Genomic DNA, 23008 nt, shown 5'->3' with positions numbered 1-23008 from the left:
ACTGCTATTATGTTCCGAACAAACCCTTCTTGAATATTCTAGTTCGATGTTCCGCTATTCAAAACATTTCGTCTCCCCTCTTGAATTTCAATTTTCCCATCATCAGCTGCTGATAGTTATTTGGATGGGCAGGACTTATGTACATTCACATACATAAATGCATTTTATGTGTATATACACATGTATGTATGCATTGATACACATGTGTATGCATATATACACACACACACACGTACACACACACAAACACACATATATGTATATATATATAAACATATATACACATATGTATTCACAAACACACATATATGTGTGTCTATATATAAGTATATATATATATACATATATATATATATATATATATGTATGCACAAACACACATATATGTGTGTATATATACACATATGTATTCACACACACACACACACACATATATATATATATATATATATATATATATATATATACATAGAATATGTACCGTCAGTGGCAAATTGAGGCCTTTGACAGTGCTGTCAAAGTGTTACATACAAAACACATGCACACATAGAACACTCACACAGGCGCGCACACACGCACTCACACACACACACACATACATACATACATACGCAGAGCTTTAACTCATAAACTGGCAAGTCTATAACTCGTTTGCAATTCACAGGTTATTATTACACCTTCATCTGGTTATGATAACGTATGTAACTTATATCTCCTGTTTATTACAATAAGCAATCGCAATGTCGATACAAGGCACCTGATATATGCAATCTATAAGAGCTGCTGAATGGGGGGGGGGAGCTGTGTTAATCTTGGAAACACCAAATAATCGAACAGCTTATTGAAATTTCATCTGTTACATCGGATCGTATCGGGTGTAATCTAAACAGTCACAATATTAGCCATTTTTGGTAAAGATGGCAGAGCAATGATATTTGCCAAAGCTGCCACCGGAGAAAATGTCATACTCGCTCCACACTCAACGGGAAACTATGTTGTTTATTAGGAAAGAATGGTATTTGATATAAGGTATTAATATCATCCATTGATAAATAATTTGATATATTCATTGCCTTCATTTCAGCTGAAGATAAAATGTTATCAATGCCTTTTATCTTATCATCGCAATCTAACAATGTAGAAGTGCCCGGCAATCTATATACAAAATATATACATCCGTATGTGCATCCTGAAGTGGAAGCAATGCTGTAGATGCACGTGGACGTACGGTGACTGCACGTGTTGCATTGTGAATGCACGTTAAGAGATGCATATTAATATTATTGCTTTTTATTGCATATGTGCATGTGCGTATATGTATACACACATATATATACACATATATATAAGTATATATATATATATGTATATATATATATATATATATGTATATATATATATATATATATAATATATATATATATATATATATATATATATATATATATATATGGATTGTACATGTATATATTTATATGTATATATACTTATATATATATATTCACATACATGTATAAATATATATGCGTATAAATATATGTGTATATATATGTATATATATATATAGTAGTATTAACAGAAAAGAGGAATTTCGGTTGTCCCCACGTGGTGGACTGTAATGTATATAAGAAATTAAAAAAGGAAAATACGCACACTTACATGGTTATAATATATTTTTTAATATATCGACCGGTTTCGCAATCGCTATTCATGATATAGTGTTTAATTTATATGAATATATATTTTTTCTTAAGAAGAAATTTGATCCATGTTGTTGTAATGAAATTCACGAGTGAATGAATTTACAAGTTGACAAGTAAAGGGAGGTACATTGGACAAACGAGTTTAACTTTGAGGCAGAGAATCACTCTGCATAAGGAGCAAATGCGTTTCCCGCAATACAGACAAATTCTTCTTAGTGAACACATAGAAAAATGTGCAGGTAACATCAAACCAAATTTTACAGTCTTCCCTTTCTACCAGTGCAAAGACACAATCTCTCAACTAGAACGCTTAAATAAAGAAACTTTTTTCTTTGAAAAATACAAAACGCATCTTATTATGCACGCATAACCAACTTTTATATTTTTACATATTACATCACTGTACATAAATCCCCTATTAAACAAGGTCCTTTTTTAAACCTGTCTCCTTTCTGTACACATATTTATTCCCCACCCAAAACCTAAACAGTTATCTCCCTTACACACAACAATAACAATAATAACAACCAATTACCTCCTTTTACTTGTCAACTTGTAAAATCATTCTCTCGTGAATTTCATTACAAACAACATGGACCAAATTTCTTCTTAAGAAAAAAATATATATTCATATAAATTAAATATTATATCATGAATAGCGATTGCGAAACCGGTCGGTACATTAAAAATCATATTATAACCATGTAAGTGTGCGTATCTTCCTTTTTTATATATATATATTTCTTATATATATATATATATATATAATATATATATATATATATATATAGCTTTGCATATTAACATTTACCTCGCAGCCCAGCCGCGATAATAATAACACATAACTACGAGTCAAATTGTTTTTCTATAAATGAATACGTGTAAAGCCGTCAATGTATCCGTAGATATGACTGTCTGTAACGATACGGTTTGCTTTTACAGTGAACTCTATTCTAATAGTTCTTGCGGCGTAGTAGCAAACGAGAACCTTTTGTCAGCCGATATGCATTAGTTTATGTGTTAGGAACGATTAGGGGATCGGTATCTATGAAGGTTTATTATATAAAATATTCTTAGTGACATGGAAGTTATGAATTGTCCTACAAAAGAAATCTATGGCATAAATGCTGTTTTTCCTGTTGCTTCCTATTTATGGTTGTGAATTATACAAGTATTGTATTTCCTGTCTGGATTGAGAGCTATTTCTGTCAAAATTCCCGAGAAGATATTTCTTTCTGTAAAATCATTTTTCCGCTAGAATATTTCTTAGCAAAATTCAATGTTGCACAAGCGAATAAATATAAAGATTGCCTTTTGGCATTGATTCTTTGGCTATTGCTTTTTAATAAGCCCACTGGCTATTTGCTACATCAATGCCTGGATAAACACTGAGACTCTATTGTTGACAGAAGATTCGGCAGTTATGTCGCTACTGGACACCTGTCACTGAGGAACTCCTGCAGGGCGAAATCACAGGATTTAGTAATTCCGGTGGCCGTAGCAGACGGTTCGCGTCTGCCTAGGATATAATTACGAATGTTTTTATGAGGTATACAGTATATGCATATATTTGTGTGAGGGTGGTAGTGGTTGGGGTGGGTTATTAAGTGACACACCATAGTTTTTACGAATAGTGTGCTGCATAGGTTACGGGTATTAATAACCAGAAGTAATAAAATACTTTCCAATTTTTACCTGTCCGACACTTAATGTTTCTGGGTTTTCAATATTTTTAGCGTCCGTCAGGTTTACAATATTTGCAATGAAAAGCTTAAAATCAATGGATATATTTAGATATATTTAGACTTCAAGAAAGGAAGAGAAATTTGCAATAATAGAGAAAGAAAAGCATTAGAAGGATGAGGAAAAGGCGAGGCGGAAAGATCTGAAAACATTTTCAGAAGTGTAGAAGTAAGCTTTAGAAATTCCAAAACATGGTTCGCAAAATTCTATTATAGATTACAACATCTCAAAGTTTGAGGTATCATATATTTTCAGTTTCCAGTTTTACAGTGGAAGTGGGGTTGCGATACGTTTGAGTTCCTGATATGATATGCCTGGTGTTTCTATCGCTTCTTAGATGTACTTACTGTAAACCCTTAAGAGATCCGTTCATTTTGTTTTGTTAAATTCACTTTAACACAGGACATGAATTCTATGTTTAGGCATTTGTCTTCAAATGGGCAAGTGTTCATGCTGGCACAACTGAACTGGACCTGGTCAAATGATGCGAGGCTGCTGTTGTAATATTTTCTGCTAATGTAGGAAACGAATTTTTTTATGTATATAGTGCAGCTTTAGGCAACATTTATGGAATTTTGCTGACGATTTCATGATAATTGTGACAGACATATACAGATACACACATACACACATGCATACATACAAATACACGTATGTATACATAAATGTCCACACCCAACCAAAAAAAAAAAGCCTAAAGCAGAGAGAAACATTCCTCCTACAGACGGACACACAAGTATGAGGTGCGTTTCGATAGTTTTGAGCCTGACTGTGAAATAAAAATTTAAAAAAACGAAAGTATTCATTTTCTGCTGTACACATATATGTGTGCGTGCATTTCTGGTTATGCTTGTAGTGTGTGTGTGTGTGTGAATTTTCTTTCCTACTTTCTCTTTCCTCCATCTTTAAAGATGCTTCAGCCTCGCATCCATTATCGAGATGACATTGAGATCTCGCTATCATAACGACTATTAACGTCTCAAGGCTTTCCCCTCCAAAATAGGAATATATTCTTGCAGCACATTAGTTGACAGTTGCAATATAAATCATCTTCCTTCCGTACATTTCTTCTCTAAAATGTATATAACATATGAATGATGTGATGTATAAACCTGTGCGGAAGATTATCAACTGTTTAATCAAATATTTCATAGGAAGTGAGAGAAAAAAACCCTGCTATAATGAAAATAACAAACGAAAAAAATTAGAAAATGTTCTCTTGGAATATTAAATTCGAAATGAAGCAACAACAAATATAACAACGACGACGACGCTGATCATAATAATAATAAAGATGATGATGATTCTGAGGATAATAACAATAACAACAACAACAACAATAATAATAATAATAATAATAATAATAATAATAATGATGATGATAATAATAATAATAATAATGATGCTGAGGATAATAACAATAACAATAACAACAACAACAACAAAAAACAATAATAATAATAATAATAATAATAATAATAATGATGATGATAATAATAATAATAATAATGATGCTGAGGATAATAACAATAACAATAACAACAACAACAACAAAAACAATAATAATAATAATAATAATAATAATAATAATAATAATAATAATAATAATGCATTAAGAACAACATCAACACCAATAATAATAAATCATGATCAGTTATTATCGCTGCTTTTATTGTTGTTGATGTTGCCATTATTATTATTATTATTATTATTATTATTATTATTATTATTATTATTATTATTATATTATTATTATTATTATGATTATTATTATTATTGTTGTAGTTGTTGTTGTTGTTGTTGTTGTAGTAAACAATTTGAAAATCGAAGACAAAATTCCCGAGTAAAATGAAATTTAGTTGAGCTACATTTTTATGCGTAAATTAATTTCTTAGGATTTTGTATTCCATTTCATCCTCAGATTGACAGGGTTTCCAGAAGAATTCGTGGATTAAAAAAAAAAAGGAAAAAAGTAGTAAATTTGGGAATATCAGATCCGTTAATATAATCATGATTCAAAAGTCTGACACCAATCGCTTAAAAGGACGTCGCTATTGATTGAGCTGTTGGAAAGAAATGTCTTTTGGTTTAATCTGCCTTACGTGTGAACATCAGAGCAGTTCCAAATAGCGCCGATTCCTGATGGATACGAAATTACTTCACTCTATTGATTATTTCACTAGCGTCCCCTTTCTTTCGTGCTTCGGATTTTCTTTTTTACTTCACACTTCGATAAAAGGTTTGTCTTCATATAAAGGCAGAACAGAAATTGCCTTTTCTACAAAGAACAATTCTCTTTTCATGTGGAAATGAGAAATACTTGAATAAATTTGCCAGAGAATATCTGATAACCTACAAAACTTGTGAAATCGGTTGAAGATTGCGATCAAACGTACGTTTTATGGAAGAATGCTTTAATTTCGGCACTAAATGGAGAATTACGGCATGTTAAAAGTGATTCGGTTGAAATATAGGTTTATAGAAACTGCATTTTGTTATTTGAAATGTCAAGGTGAGCTTGAGAGGAAGAGGGAATTTATTGCCCAGATTTATGCAAATGAGAAAAAGATAATAAACATCCTCATATTATGAAAATGTGGCTAGGAATGTAATAATTATTTGGCATGTTAACAAAGGCGGGTAGTGAGTGTGTAGTAACACTAACGGTGGCACCCAAGCTTGGCCGCAGCTTACAGTCTAAAACAAGTAAGAGATACGAGTAAGATCGCTTGACACACGAGAAACATTAAAATATTTACTCCAACGTTTAGACATTGTTATAGAAGTGTTATTAAATGTGTTGTTGTATCCTTATACGATATTATGATTGAAGAAACGAAGCTGGAATTAAAATTAACAGGGATTAATAACAAAATAAGCTAAGCCTGGCATTTGGTTTAAATGTAGGCTGTGTAATTAATCCGACATAGCAATTTGGAAACATATCGAAATTCTATCGCACGGCACTCCATTGCTGCTTCAGATATATGTATATGTATATGTATACACACACAGAGACACACACAGACACAGACACAGACAGACACACACACACACACAACACCACACACACACACACACACATATATATATATATATATATATTTAGGCATATACGCACATGTACGTGTGTGTGTGTGTGGCTACAATATCAAATGACTGTTAGATACGAGAAGTTTATATGTGTACATTGGTGATTAGAATTAGCTCATTAAAACAACACGAATTAAAGGTGTCAAACAAATTTCCTGATTTAATTTACTGTATTCTTATCTTCATCAAAATGTCCGTCTTCACAGTTCAGGAAATGATCAATTATGATGGTCAATTGTTTGAAATGGTTTCTAAGTATGAACTTGAAATATTTACTATTTACGATAGCAAACATAAGTTAAACTGCTATAACTAGCCGTTTAGTAGACCCTTAATGACGAACATAATGTTGAAATACATATATGGCTGTTGTCGCATGCGTTCGTCATTAATTTTCAGAGAAAAATGGATGAACAAAATATTAAATGTGGTACCAGTCACCATTCACGTCCTGAAAAATGTCAGGTTCTCTCTTAAACTTTCATTTAATACAGAATGTAAGAGCAGGCACAGAAATGGCTAAATTTAATATCTTTAACAAGCTGGCTTCGCACACATTGTCAGAGAAAACCCTCAAACGTTTTGTCATCATCATCGTCATCATCGTCGTAATTGCCGTGGTTGTGGTCGTCGACGAGGTCTCGCCATCCTCATAATCATGACGACTAGCACCGTCATTGCCACCACGATGACGACAACGACGACCGCCGCCGCCGCCGCCACCACCACCACCACCATTGGCCTCCATTCAACAACGACAATCACAGTAACAGCAAAAGCAGGAGCCGTATGACAAGGCCATCAACTGCAGCCAAAGATTATATTACATTTAGGATAATTTCAATGTCAACTTTAAGGTCTCGTTTGAAGAGAACTTTCTAGCAATTGTCATGTGTTCGTGACATATCAACGAACCCTTCCCCCCGTTCTCTTTTACATCTTCACAACTTCAGGAGAATCACGTTTGCAACAAATATCGATCATTCTCTAACGATATGCTCAAGAAGCAAATCCGATTGATTGACGCAATGGTATGCACCATTTAATCGTAATACGAGATGACATTTCACCGGAGTTTAAGGCCCCCAAGACATTACTGTGATTGACAGGGAATTTTTGAAAAAAACCTGGTTCAGTGCAAGAATTAAAGATCGAAGCAAGGGAGGATAAGATATATATTGATTGATTAAACATGATCTATGCCCAGAACTGTAAAGCCAGTTAACCGATGTATTCTCTACGGATCCCTGGTTATCAAGATATCATTTCCTCAGTAACTTCGATTTAATTTCAGTTTCAAAAAATATAGCTACAGGAACAACAAAGAATAAAAATGTTGAATGTCTGTTTGACACACATCTCTAGTTTAGTTAGGTTATAATGAAAACTACATTGCATTGACTAGATTATCCCTTCATTTCGTTATAGCGATCCTTAGCCTTGGATTGAACTAGAAATGTGATATGGGTTGATTCACACAATGCAAAAACACTCACACGCAAACACAAACACATGCATATAATACATGTATATATATATATTTATATATACATATATATGTGTTTGTATATGTATGTACCTATCTAAATCCATAATCCTTCTCTCTCTCCCTCTCCTCCCCCTCTCTCTCTGTATATATATATATATATATATATATATATATATATATGTGTGTGTGGTGTGTGGTGTATGTATGTACGTGTGCATGTATGTATATAATATAAAGGAAGAAGAAAGTGGAGATTTTGAAGTTAATAAATGTCTGTTATGAACAACAAATCGAACATTATCCCTTAACGCTGTTTCAATTATGCGTAATGAAATTAATTAAATATTAGGTTCATATTTCTGAGCAAAATCTCTTCAGAGGCGAAAAGGCACCCTTAGATGTTTTGTTTAAACAATAAAATAGGTTGTTCGTTTGTCAAACTCCTTTCAACACACTCTTTCACATCAAAACTCTTGCAAACCAAGTACAAAAAGAAAATATACACACACATGTACACACACACACATGCACACCACACACACACACACACGTACACACACACACACACGTACACATACACACACACGTACACACACATAATTTACACACATACACTTGTAAGACATTATTCAATGAATGAATGTCAGTGGTCGCAACATTTGCCGACCGCCATGGTTCTTACGTCTGAACGTTTATAAAAGGTAACTCACCGAACTCCATGTCTTCTGCTGCTTGCAGAACATTTCTTATAGACGTCAGTATAGATTCTTTACATGAATTGTCCAGCAAGCTGATGCCATACTCCATCTGTGCTGGTAATTTTCAGCTTCCAGCCACTCGTATCATTTGATGACAGAAGGCATTGAGAACGGAACAGCGAATCTAGTGACAATGATATTATTGGTGTAATATGGACGATGCAGAGTCTTTGAAGTCTTGTTAGAAATAATTGTCAGATAAAATATATTTGTGGTATTGCATATGCGTATCTCCAGGTATGGTAAATATGTATCTATATCTATATCTATATTTATATCTCTATCTCTATCTATCTATCTATCTATCTAGCTATCTATCTATCTATCTATCTATCTATTATCTATCTACTATCTATCATCTATCTATCTATCATATATCTATCTATCTATCTATCTATCTATCTATCTATCTATCTATCTATCTATCTATCTCTCTTCTATCTATCAACAAATCTCATCTATCTATCTATCTATCATCTATCTATCTATCTACCACCCTCTCTATCTATCTATCTATGTATATATATAATATATATAGATATATATATATATAATATATAGATATATAATATATTAATATATATATATATATATATATAATACATAGAATCCACATTTCATTATAGTATGGTATATATACACGCACACACACCACACACACACAACCACACATACACACACCAATACGGATAGTGTCTCTTGTAAGTAGAGATAGATGAATGGCTGCTAGTGTTTTCTTTAGAACTTGCTGTAGATTATCCTCGTCCTGCCTGCTTATGTATAGTAGTTGTGTTACTGCTGTACTTCACGGTATTACTAGTTATGAAATACAGAACAAATTAATAAATGCAAATGTGTTTCATTAGTTTCTACATATCTTTTATCATTACGGTTGCTTGGAGCCCTGTATTGAATGCTCCAGGTGCATTTGGATGCTTCACCACAACAGATAATCAAATGTCATTAGGCCTCATTAGATCTCATTCCCTTCTTATATTGAATATGTAGGATATCATATTTTCTTCGACATACGTAAATGAATGGATGGTGTTATATAATGTGAGACTGTTTATACACTTGGCCTTTATGTATGTAGTATGTCGCTTATGAGTAGTTATTCTCGTTCGCATGTCTGGAAACTAGTTGTTACTAACAGCAGTTTACTTATTTCTCGATCGCTTCATAACAGAGAAACCGTATACATACATTTATGTGAGTTAAAGAATGAAACTCGCAACCAGCCTTCGGCTACCTTACAATATTCTTAGAAGTCAGTTGTTTAGGATTAATGTCTGCATAATTTCAGGACCGATAAAGATCTCACTTGATTGATAAAATACGCTTTTATTGGTAAAAATATTTTTCAAAATATTTACTATAGCTTCACCTGAAATTTCACATTATTGCATTTTTTAGAGCTTCCATTATATCCGAGTGCGATTATATATAACAAATTAAGCAACAGACACTGTTGCCATTTACCTCTTTCTCCTTCACTTTTTCCTCTCTCATTTTCTTTTCTCTCTTTCTCTCTCTCCTCTTTCTTTTCTCTATTCTCTTTCTCTCTCTCTCTTGTCGGTTTAATCTCTCACAGAACCGCAAAGCAGCGTCACTTTGGAACATTATAATTGATTACAACACGTTTCCTTTAATTAGAATACTTCTCAATCTACAATGAAAGTCAAACTGCAAGTAACAGAGTTGCCTGAGGCATCACCATTTTCCTGATAATTCTAAATTAATATTCATTAGAAACCGTCGACTAAGCTGCTCGTAATTTTCTCTTTACTCATTTAACTCTTATCCCTCAATGACTAAATCACTCAAAACACCCACAACAGTTGATAACATAATGATTCATTACTAATTGATCTTCATTCAAGTGCGGCCTCTTTCGGTTGATATTATCAGAGCCTACCACCCACTGCACACACCGAGATTGCTGCACGTCTCATTCATTAACATAAAGAGACAAGTAAAAATTAAGATTATTATCTTGGCTAACTTTTCTTTCTCTCTACTTCATTGTTGCAGCATGTTTTGACACGGCTCAGGCCAACATTTTAATAACTTTAAATAAAAGTTAAATGTGTGTGTGTATGTGCGTGTGTGTGTGTGCTACTTATACAGTGTGTCATGGACTATCATTTAAAAACTTTTTGAAGTAAAGTTAGCAAATTAGTTTTGTGTAGTCCTATCTACCTTCAAGCCATGCTCTCATAGGATTTGAACTTAGCATATCGCGCTATCTAACAACAATCCGCTTTACTTTGATGTTACTGGTGCTTCTCCAGCGATAATTACTATCAGCAGGGTAGACTATGGATTTAGGGATTAATTTTTTTGCCTAAAGGCATCATGATGAGCTGGTGACATTGAATCATTCAGCGAACCGAGTTCCCCTCTTCCGTGAGCCAACGATTTTTTGGTCTAGAAGTAAATACTATTGCGAAATCCAAAATCTGTCGGTTCACGACATCAGTTACCATGTTGTTAGTTACAGAATAAAGATAAGAAAATGTTTCAGAATATTTCACTTCCTGTACCTAATAACTGAGCAAAGAGGATCTGCTAATGACAGCCGCATTGTATTTCTGTGGATGAATAAACGAGTGGGGAAGTAAATGGATGGGAGAGTCATTCGGACACGGTTCGGAACTGCTTCAGTTTCTGTGCTCCTGAAAGAAGGGATACAAATAAATTAAGGAAACTGAAACAGGACCGATAATTGAATACTTCACAATACATACATACATACATACGTACATACATACACACACATACATACATACATTCATACGTACATACATACATACATACATACATACATACATACATACATACATACACACATGCATACATACATATACACACACACATACACACATACATACATACGTACATACATACATAAATACATACATACATACATACATACATACATGTATACATACATACACACACATACATACATACATACATGCATACATACATACATATTGGTTTATATATATAAATATTTATATATATATATATATATATATATATAATATCTAATATATATATATACGCAAACGCATGCATACATATATACATATATGGACACACTTAAACACACACACACACAGACATATAATGGAGTACATAAGTAAGTAGTCATAATTTCAATTGAATTGCATCTATCAACTGACAGTTCCATTTATCATCAACCAATTTAATTATTTTTCCGTTTAATTTTCAGATGACAAAGAGGAAATCTGTCTCACTCCAAGATGTACCGTGGCATGTAAGTGTTTCAAATACATTTTTATGAATATAACTTCTCAATGCGAGATTTTCAATAAACAGCAATATATTTTAACATTGGGAATCCTTCTAAAGATTTATGTAGCAATCATTTATTGCTTATCCTGTTTTAGTAAAGAATATTATCGTTTTTCTTTCTTTCCAAAAAATAGAAAAATATCCTTGTAAAGCAAGTCGACATGATGCGATTCATTCCAAGTAAATCTGATTTCTGTATTATTGCTGTTGAGTTTATGATTTAACAGTATAATGCCTTGACTCAGAGAATGTGTACGTACGGTAATCAGCGTATGTACAGTCAACTGTATTATTTTTGATTATTAAAATGGTTATGGTAATTTGTAACATTTAAAGCTTAAGTGGTAACCGCTATGCAGTACGTAGATGGGTTCTTAGAGATTAGGCTATAACATTTGCCAATTTCCACCACACCAAGGTAAGGTTTTGTAATATTCAAATTCACACACACACACACCACACACACACACACACACATAATATATATATATATATATATATATATATATATATATATATTAATGGCGAATCGTGCCCCGAAAGAGCTGAAAAATCGATTGGTATTAACGGAAGAGGCAACGAAATTGCCGAAACTGACGCGTCAGTATCAAGAATTCTCGAGCGAGACTTTACGGAGGATTACGGTCCCTGTTATGTTCTAGGGAGACGAATGTGCCCCTTGAGGCGTGCTGGTGCCTTGCAAATCTCATTCGGCAAATGGAACAAGTTGAGGACTCAGTTTGCTTGTGGATTATTTGCGATGTGGTTTCTTGGCTGATAGGCTTGCTTTGCTTCGTGCTACAAAAGCACAATGACAGGTAAGGCATATATATACATGTGCGTGTACAAATGTATGTATATACATGTATATACATATCTATCTATTTATCTATATATATTATATAGATTGTATATATGTATCCATGTGAGGTCTTTGCAGCTCAACGATGAAGATAATTCAACACGCGCGTATTCTTCTTACTCCTCCTTCAAAGAATGTATGCCCCTGGATTTATCATAGGCCTCTTCTGTAGGTTAGCAACACCACCACTACCACCGCCAACAACAACAGCAGCAGTGATGAACTTCTACCAGGACGTCATTCCGAGAGACGCTCCAGGCTTTGATCTCCCTGAAGACATTCTGTCCCATCTCACCATCTTTTCTGTTGCTAGAGTAACGTCCTATTTTCCTTGGCTCTGATGACTTTTCTATCTCCTCCACTCAGCTTCCACGACTGACCCGTCTCTTCGCCCCTCGCTACCCTTGTTACGTTCAATCTTCCAGACACTATACTAGTCACTATACCCAATCCTTCTTCACCTGAACATTTACCTCCCTGCCATCTCTTCTCATATTTTCCTTCAAATGATAGCCTGCAACAGTTTCAACACAAACTGAACATCTTTCAGTCGCACAGGATTCGGTGTTGTTTTATAAAGAGAACTGGTTGTATCCATTCCCCAACAAGTAAGAAAAAGAAATTCAATTGCTTAAGATTTTCCAGACGACTTTCAGTTTCTTTAATGCAAGAATTCAACAATATGTAAAACTGCACCACATACGAGAGACCGTCACGAAACTGTAGATATAGTTGTATCAGACAGAGATTATCTTAGCGCCGTCTACGTTACACCGTTTCTCTTTCCGCCTCAACTAAACTACGACGGCCTCAACACATTCATCGACGCAGTCAGTTTATCACAACAAATGATTTGTTTGTACAATTGAACTCTGAATGATCTTGGTTCTAAATTAGCTCTCAGCTTATATGACACTACCAAGTTTTGGAAGCCTCTGTGAATGTCAAGATTCTATGACTATGTAAATCACTGATTTATAATGATAATGATTTTTTCCACTCTATTTTTTATTGTAATCATAAACACAATTGCAAACTGTTTAATTGCTTTACGACCATTCGCTTTAGGATTTTTGCTGAAACATATAGAGTTTCTTATATTCATTTCAGCTGCTCGATTGATTCGGTCAATTGACACTAGCGTTAACCCATGTGATAATTTTTTTGATTATACATGTGGTCAATGGGTCAAGCGACATGCCATACCCGATGACCTTTCATCCATTGATACTTTCACTGTACTTAGAGATGAGGTGGAGAACACGCTGAGAGGTGAGCCGTTTCCGATTCTTTCTTACATTTTTTCATTCAATAATTCAGTTGTATATTGTTTTGCTTGCAAAGTGTTTTGGTGAAGGAATTTGAGCGATTCCTCAGAGCTGACTGTCGTAATTGTTGTAATGAATGTCATAGTTCTGGTGCCGGGTGTCATCTGTGAACCAAAAGGATTTAAGTGCATGGAGTCGGGAGACGTTATTCTCATAAAAATATGATATACCATCGTTTAAGGAATACATACATACATACATACATACATACATATATATATATATATATATATATATGTGTGTGTGTGTGTGTGTGTGTGTGTTCTGTGTGTGTGTATGTGTATATATATATGTATGTCTATATATATGTATATATATGTATATGTATATGTATACGTATATGTATATATATATATAGATATATATATATATATATATATGTTGGTGTGTGGTGTGTGGTGTGTGGTGTGTGTGTGTGTGTGTGTGTGTGTACCTATCTGTCTTTCAGTCTCTGTCTATCTGTCTAACTCTCCCATTTTCTGCGCAGACACTGATTTCGTATGTGAAAGTAGTATTTACAGTCGTCGCAACATAAAGTTTCGTTAAAAAAGAATGAACAAAAAACCCCCAAAAACGAAAACTCTATAGTTATACCTAACGGTATGTTCTATAATGCATTACAGCAGCGAAATGAAATATTGTTAACGGACTAGTAATGATGCCTCTATAATCAAAGAGATTCACGCACACACATAGATAGGTGTACCTCCACACGGGTATACTATTAAAGATAGAAATTTAATTATCAACACCCGCATATAGAAACATAAAGAATCTCACATTCGTAATATTCGAAGAACATTATTAATTTTATTGATTGTGAATCAATTTTGAAATAATGCAAACTTCTGATTTCTAAGATGTAAAACCTCACGGAAATTTTTATATGAATTGCTCCAAGAAGAATCTATTTAGTTCTATATCAAGCACAGGATATAAAATATTGTAATATGCTATAATAGCTATATGTATTTGAATAAACATATATACTTGTTTTAAACAGACACACACAGGTATTTATGAATATTAAATCATAATATATATATATATGTAACATAGATTGTGTGCGCATGTCTCTGCAAGTGTGCGCTGGTGTATGTCTGTGTGGGTATGTGTTTGTATGATCGTATGCATATCGGTTTTCGTTACCGAATCTTATATAAAAGGTACTAAGTGCAGCAAATTGCATTTTCTTTCAGAATTATTGGAAAACAGCGTATCTTCGAGTGATGCCAGGGCGATTCGAAAGGCAAAACTTCTGTACAAATCGTGTATGAATGAAAGTAAGTATTGTTTATTTGATTAATTCAATTCCTTAAAAATAATGCCATGTACTTAACGGTAAATGTCTGTAGACTATGCTACATATGTTGTTTGGGATTGTCTCATAAAGGGAAAGAGTTGACAGAAGAATATAGTTTGGCTTCTTTTTATATAAATTATTAAATGTATTTTCCAATATAGTGAGATTTTTAAAAATCCTATTTCGTTATTTGCATCCGCATGGGGGAGGCGGTATCTGACAGGGATGGGGGGCGTCGGGTATTGTATACTTCATACATTTTATGTTAGTAATACGTTTCTCACAACCAACTCTGCATAATAGTGAGAGACATAGGAAGTAGTTTTGATTTCAATATTGCATTTTTTAAATGGAAGTAGCCTTGATGTTCTACCAAACGTACGTGGGCATAGACACACACGCATGAGCATGTGTCTTTCTCCCCCCTCTCTCTCTCAGTACACACACACACACACACACACATATATATATATATATATATATATATATACAAACAGGTCGAAGTACCTGTGCGTTTGGGTATATATATATATATTATATTATTATTATTATTATTATTATTATTATTATTATTATTATTATTATTGTTATTATCATCATCATCATTGCCTTTGCAAAGCTTCTAAAGTTGGAGATGTACTACAGTGTCAGCTGTTCACTACCAGTGAACTAAGGTAAAAACCCTTATTTTTCGAGCACCATCCGGAGTATTCGAGCTGTTCCAAGCAGAGCTGTTTTCTGCAAGTACTCCACCCGTCTTGCAGCCCATATTTGTTCCATGTACTTCTCAAAGATCTTTACTCACTGTTCCCAGGGCTCCGAGAATTATTGGTACTACTACCATCTTTTTCATTGACCACCGCTGCTTAACTTCCCAAGCTAACCTGTCATATCACTCAACTTTTCTTTCCTCCTTATCGCATAGGTTGTTGTCACCTGGGCATGCTATATCAATGATCCGGCATCGTTTGCTTTCTTTATCAATTAACTCTATATCTGGTCTCCTATTCGCTATCTCATGGCCACACTAAATTATAAAATCCCATAAGATCTTTGCATAGGATCTTAGCATTATCATTTTCGAAGATCAGTCACTGAGCCGATAACATCGACCAACCCACACCCTCAAGGTTCCTTACCTCGAGCTTCTGTGAAACACCATTCTCTTCTTCTTCTTCTTCTTCTTCTTCTTCTTCTTCTTCTTCTTCTTCTTCTTCTTCTTCTTCTTCTTCTTCTTCTTCTTCTCCCTCTTCTTCTTCTTCTTCTTCTTCTTCTTCTTCTTCTTCTTCTCTTCTTCTTCTTCTTCTTCTTCTTCTTCTTCTTCTTCTTCTTCTTCCAATTCAAAAACTATACGCATCGGTGTCTTACGGAGGTAAATTTTTCACCATTATACTTTTATTTCTGACCTGAATGTGTGTCCCTATCAACAGTACAAGATACACACACTCACACACGCACGCACACACACATACACGCACGCACACACGCAATGCACTCATAAACACACACGTATTTTTATATGAATGCTTAATGAATATATATATATATGAAGATAGATAGATAGATATCGGTAAATAGAAAGATAGATAGATTGAAATAGATAGATAGATAAATAGATAGATAAATAGATAGATAGATCGATAGATAGATTGTTACAGCGATATTTAGATGGATAATGGTAGCGTCATTACTATGTATTCATAAAATACCGGGATCTCTATAGAACTTGATACGAGTGTTGAAAAGCAGTTTAATGTTCACATATGGAAACATATTTCCATCTACTTATCTATGTCGTCATCTCTCGTTTTCTATTTTCTCTCTTTCACCCTCACTCTCCATCTCCCTCCTATTCCTCCTCCTTCCTTCCCCCCAGTTCTTCCCTCTCTCTCCTTCTCTCTCTCTCTAGCTGCACGTATAGGTTAATTTACGTACATCTAGTTTATTGTTTGTATTATGTCCTTGTTGTTTTGCGTACTATTGGCTATGTGCGCGGCTATTTTTTTTGTGTGTGTGAGTGTGTATACTATAAATATACGATTTGTATAAATATCAATTTATATCTAAATAACTGGAGCAATTTATTAAAACAAATTCATTGTGAATTTAGGATTGAAAGAAACGCCATAATTGCTTTTGAATTGTAGGAAACGGATTCCGCAGTGAAACGAAAATGGGTGGAAAATGGTTGCGAATATGTAGGAGCGAGTCATCATCATTACACACACAGACGCATGCACACACACACTCACCACACACACACACACACACACACACACCACACACACACACACACACACCACCCACACACACATACACACACACGTACAAACGCACCACACAAACATGCACACGGGCATATGTATATGAAAATATATATATATATATAATATGGATCTCGGTCGTTTTCGACGATGAGAGATTCAGTTCTTTGCTCAACTGAATTTCTTGCTCGTTTAATTAAACTTAAATGTTTCTGAGCATTCCAAAGACATGGGTTGCCGTATCGTAATTCATAGACAGAACCGGTTTATGAAATGGCTGTACTTTCTGAATTTCTGAATGGCAGGTACAACCCTGCAGACGGTCTTGTATACACTTTCAGTCTGTCCAGTACAAAGATGATGTTTCTGGTGATTCGGCCTCAGAAACAGCTTAGATTCAGTTTTTCTTTGACCGTTTTAAGCTTAAACACAACCTCACACATGTAGAAATACGGTGACCGAGTCGCCGTACGTTCAAGTCAAGATTCATTTCACTTACTTGTTGTCGTTTTTCTGTCTCTGCCAGCATTTTAAATATAAGATGTCGCGATTGCAGCGTGTTTTTCAATCACTACCTACGACATAATTACTTGCCGTTCTCTTTTAATTATCGTTCATGTCAAGTAATTATGAAATGCAAATTTCTCAGTAAAAAACAAATTTCTCAGCGAAATGATCTATTAGAAAGTCAAGTAATTTCAGTGATAATTATTCAAGATGTTAGCAAAACGCCTCCAGTAACTCGAAAGAGAAAAGCGACAACAGAAGCTTTAAGAAAATAGAATGTATGAAGCGAACCGTCGACGAAAAGAAAAGGAAAGAAGAGAAAAATAAGAAATGGAGGAAATTGCCAAAAGCTAAAAGAAAGAAAATCGGAGTTGAAAGAAGCGAAGAGTTGATAGCAAGATAAAAGAGAAAGAAACAGGAAAAACAGAAAACAAAACCTGGTGAATCTAAGTGTGGTTAGCAAGGACATACACATACATACACACAGTCACAAACACACATAGATGTAGATTGATGCATCATACATGCAAGTAACCAGATGGAAAAGTTCATGCCTGACGTGTTTGTGTGTGATTCGGTTTTGCACAAATGAAACTCTATTGTGAAGAACGCACGCTAGTCGCTGGTGTAAGGGCCGTTGCGAGTTCGACTCAGATTCTATTCCGAGTCAACGTATAATGATAACAGTTTGTATACATATAGACATACACGCACAGACATTATCATTATGCATACACACACACATACACACTCATGCACACACATATGTATATAGATCAAGAGTTGGCTATAAAAGCTGCATGACATGGCTATGTAATAAAGGGACAAAACAAAGAAACACGTACATATGGTATTATGGCATTTAAATCGATTGCACAGTATTGCAATTGATTGCTGAATGTTTGAAACAGCTGTAGGGTTATATCTAGGAAGGCATTTTTTCTTCATAAAATATATGGTTACTTTTCTGTAAGATGGTTTATAAATGTATAAAAAACCTAATGATAAAAATTTACGTGCTGGTCTATGTTTTGGCCAGAGGGAGAGGGAGAGAGTAAGAGACTATATAAAGCCAAGTTTAAATAGCATGCATCGAAGTCACTATCAATAATAGTTTTGCTTAAATATAATATATGTTTATGTGTATGAATTATATATATATATAATATATATATATATATGTATACATATATATGTATGTGTGTGTCTATGCATGTATGTATATGTATATATATATATATATATATATATATATATATATATATATATATATATATATGTATATATAATATATATATATATATATATATCGCTATGTTGGGTATGTATTGCAATAAAGCTGAGCTCGGCATTTACGCTTCAAATATATTGTCGTATTGTCGTAATATTGTCATGTATTTCTAATCTGATTGCAAGAACTTGGTTAAAAGCAAGCTGATACATTTGCTTTAGCGTTTACATAGCATTTTGTTTGCCGTTCTTTCAAGGCTCGAAGAAAGCAAATTGGAAATTGATTCCTGTATAATTTTCTTTTGTTATTTTTATTGTTTCACTCCACGCGGTTGGTTCTTGTATAAAGTTCAATTGAGTCGTAGGAAGCGCACAGTCGTAAAATAATACTTGACAATGTTAGGATTAAGTTATATTTGTACGGACTGCTGGACTGTTTTATTTTCTTCTTATGTAAACAGAATTTATTACATATCGGACGTAGGAGATATTCGTGCTGCTCTTCCGATCGTACAGGATAAGATATTGTAAATACGTACACAAATCCCCCCACAAAAACACACATGTGAAACCAGGCATCCATTTCACGTGCAATGATCTTTTAAAGTATTTACTCTGCTACACCGATGCACGTGTGATGTTGCGAGAGTAAAATACGATTATAACTTTTGCTCAATACCAAACAGTAATTGCCTTTTTTCTTGTACTTCTGGAACTAAAATATTTACCTTCTTACTTTAGATATTTTTCTTCTCTTAAGTTGGATTATCATCCTGAAATTAAATTTGTATATTGATTTAACTCAATAATCCTCTGTCTTAGAGAATTCAATAACATTAGTGCCGCTGTTTAAAGACATTCCAAAATAAAACGGCAAACTTTGGAAACTAGGTCTGCTGCTTTATATACGACATTCTTTGGGGAACGACGATAATTCTAATCTATATTCACTGACATTAGTTTCCGTTTGCTTACAGATCAGATATAGTCATCTTATATTTAAAGTAAAGCATAAAATATCCGCAGACGAACACATAAACGAAACATTTGATTACTATATTGAGTGTACATATTGATCTATTAAACTAAATACTTCTACAAATTATGTTTCGCATCAAAGATAAGGTGGGGGGATATACGGGATGAAAAAGAAAAAAAATCTGAGACATTCCAGCGGCAGGTAACACTAGAGAATCTACTTAACGGTTATAAGCTGCTAATTACCTTTTTCATAATACGTCAATGAACATTAATATTGGAACAAAGAAACAATATTAATATGATGCCAGATATTATACAGTTGACTTATCATCTTTCTCTTTAATATATATATATTGTTGCTTCATTAAAGAGACAGAATTGATGCCATCAGAATTATACACGTAACGAACTAGCCATCGATCACATTTTCTCGTTAACTCTACATGCATCGACAATCAGAAAAGTAGAATTGATGGCAAAATCGGTAGCGCACTGGTTAAAATTCCTAAAAACTTTTCTTGCGTCCTTTTGCGTCAGAAAACATCACTGCAGGGGTAATTCCCTGTTTCATCAGTCACAAGTCGATACATTGCTTACACTTGATTTACTATATATATATATACATACATATATATATATATATATATATATATGGTGTGTGTGTGTGTGTGTATGTATATAATATAAATGTAGATATAGATGAAATATATGCACACGCACATATATATGTATATATGTCTGTTTCTTAAGTTCACATTTATATATATATATATATATATTATATATATATATATATATATATATATTATATATATATATATATATATATATATATATATATATATATATATATATATATACACACATATACAGACACGCAAGCACACTCACATACACATATATATGCACTTCCTCTGCAAGGTTGTGGCTTTGTGACAAGGGGAGTAATCGATATTGCCATAGCTCACTTTATCAAAGTTTGGTCTCGTTCTTTATCCATAGAAATCAATATTTGATATTTCTACCGACTGCGGAACCACGAGTTACTTCTTTGCAGAGTTTTAAGCGTGAGACAATTCTCCAATCTATTGCAACGTAAGAGAATAACAAGTTTGTTTCTCTTGTATTATAATTTTATCGATTTAAAGAGATGAATTGTAAACGCGACCCCAGGGGACCTAGAAATATATAACAACGGTAATGTGTTGGTTTGTGTAGCAATAAGAACTTCAACAAATGAACGAAATATATTCAAATATATTTAAATATATTACCATATTCAATAATCTGTAACTGTTTACCAACCACATGATGTATAAAAATTTAAATTTCTATCAATGTCTAGAATGTCTGTCTTATTTTAACTTCTGCGTAGAGCAAAAGTAAGAGTGGTGACCTAAATCTCTGTATTATATCTCTTACTCATTACCATGTTAATTGTGAACGACTTTCTACGAAATATCAAATATTAATATAACAGTTTATATTAAATAATTGGCTGTTGAAATCTTTAAGCATTTTTCGATTTTTACTATTCAAATCTTTTACATTTCATATTTTCTTGCTGAAAATATCGTCGTTCAGTTTAAAATCTCTCAAACATTTTATTAATCGCATTTTCAATACATTTTAAATGGCGTATCCTTCTATTTATTCCAAAATTCTGTATATTAGACATTTGAAAAAATCACAATGATACTATCTCATTCATTAGGTACAATAGCATGAATTATTCTTCAACTGAGATTTGTGGTGATTTTGAGGACGAATCTACTCGGTTGAATGCCGTGCTAAAAACAGCAGTCAGATTTCCATTGAATTGTACCATGTCGTTTGAAAGAATATTGAAGAACTTTGTCACATATAAGTTTGAAAAACTATGGCCACGGCTGAAAGGCCTTGGATTATGAGTTTGCTCGATCAGGGCCTACCGGAGATTAAACAACAACAACAACAGCAACAACAACGTGTTTCTATCCCATTAGCATATCACCTGTGTATTCCTTCTACTTCCGTTTTCTAATAAAAATATTTTCATTAAAGTATTTATGTGCAACACACGATAACAGCAGCCAAGAATATCCATATTTGGTCCTTTTCTGCAAATCCTTGTTGAAGCAAATTAATTTGGTGTAACGCCAGCTATCATTACACGACTACTATAAATGCTTAATCGCATTCATTAAAATAATTTAGTAGCTTAATTACTTAGGATCCCTAATGATTAACTCTATGAATTCAGTTTTAGTGACTTCCTATGTAAAGAAATTTATGTCATATATATATATTGTAGAATGAGTAATGGAGGGAACTGCAACGGGGAAAGTTAGACGAGAATCTTAAAAGTCTTCAGAATCGCCATTGTACGTTGAGAATCTTTATTCCACCTGGATTATCTTTTATCTCATCGAGATATACACAAG

General features: G+C 33.6%; 1 protein-coding gene across 1 annotated transcript in view; it reads left to right on the top strand.

Moving 5' to 3' along the window:
• The window catches only part of LOC115217982 (neprilysin-1), a 391622-nt gene that overhangs the window by 147700 nt on the left and 220914 nt on the right, over positions 1-23008 (top strand). The window contains exons 2-4 of the mRNA XM_029787719.2: positions 12028-12072; positions 14083-14244; positions 15500-15583. Coding sequence (XP_029643579.1) covers positions 12028-12072; positions 14083-14244; positions 15500-15583 — 291 coding nt within the window. The remainder of the gene's footprint in view (positions 1-12027; positions 12073-14082; positions 14245-15499; positions 15584-23008) is intronic.

This window comes from Octopus sinensis, linkage group LG12 (assembly GCF_006345805.1).
Source record: "Octopus sinensis linkage group LG12, ASM634580v1, whole genome shotgun sequence".
Taxonomy (NCBI): domain Eukaryota; kingdom Metazoa; phylum Mollusca; class Cephalopoda; order Octopoda; family Octopodidae; genus Octopus; species Octopus sinensis.
This window is presented reverse-complemented; position numbering and strand designations above follow the sequence as displayed.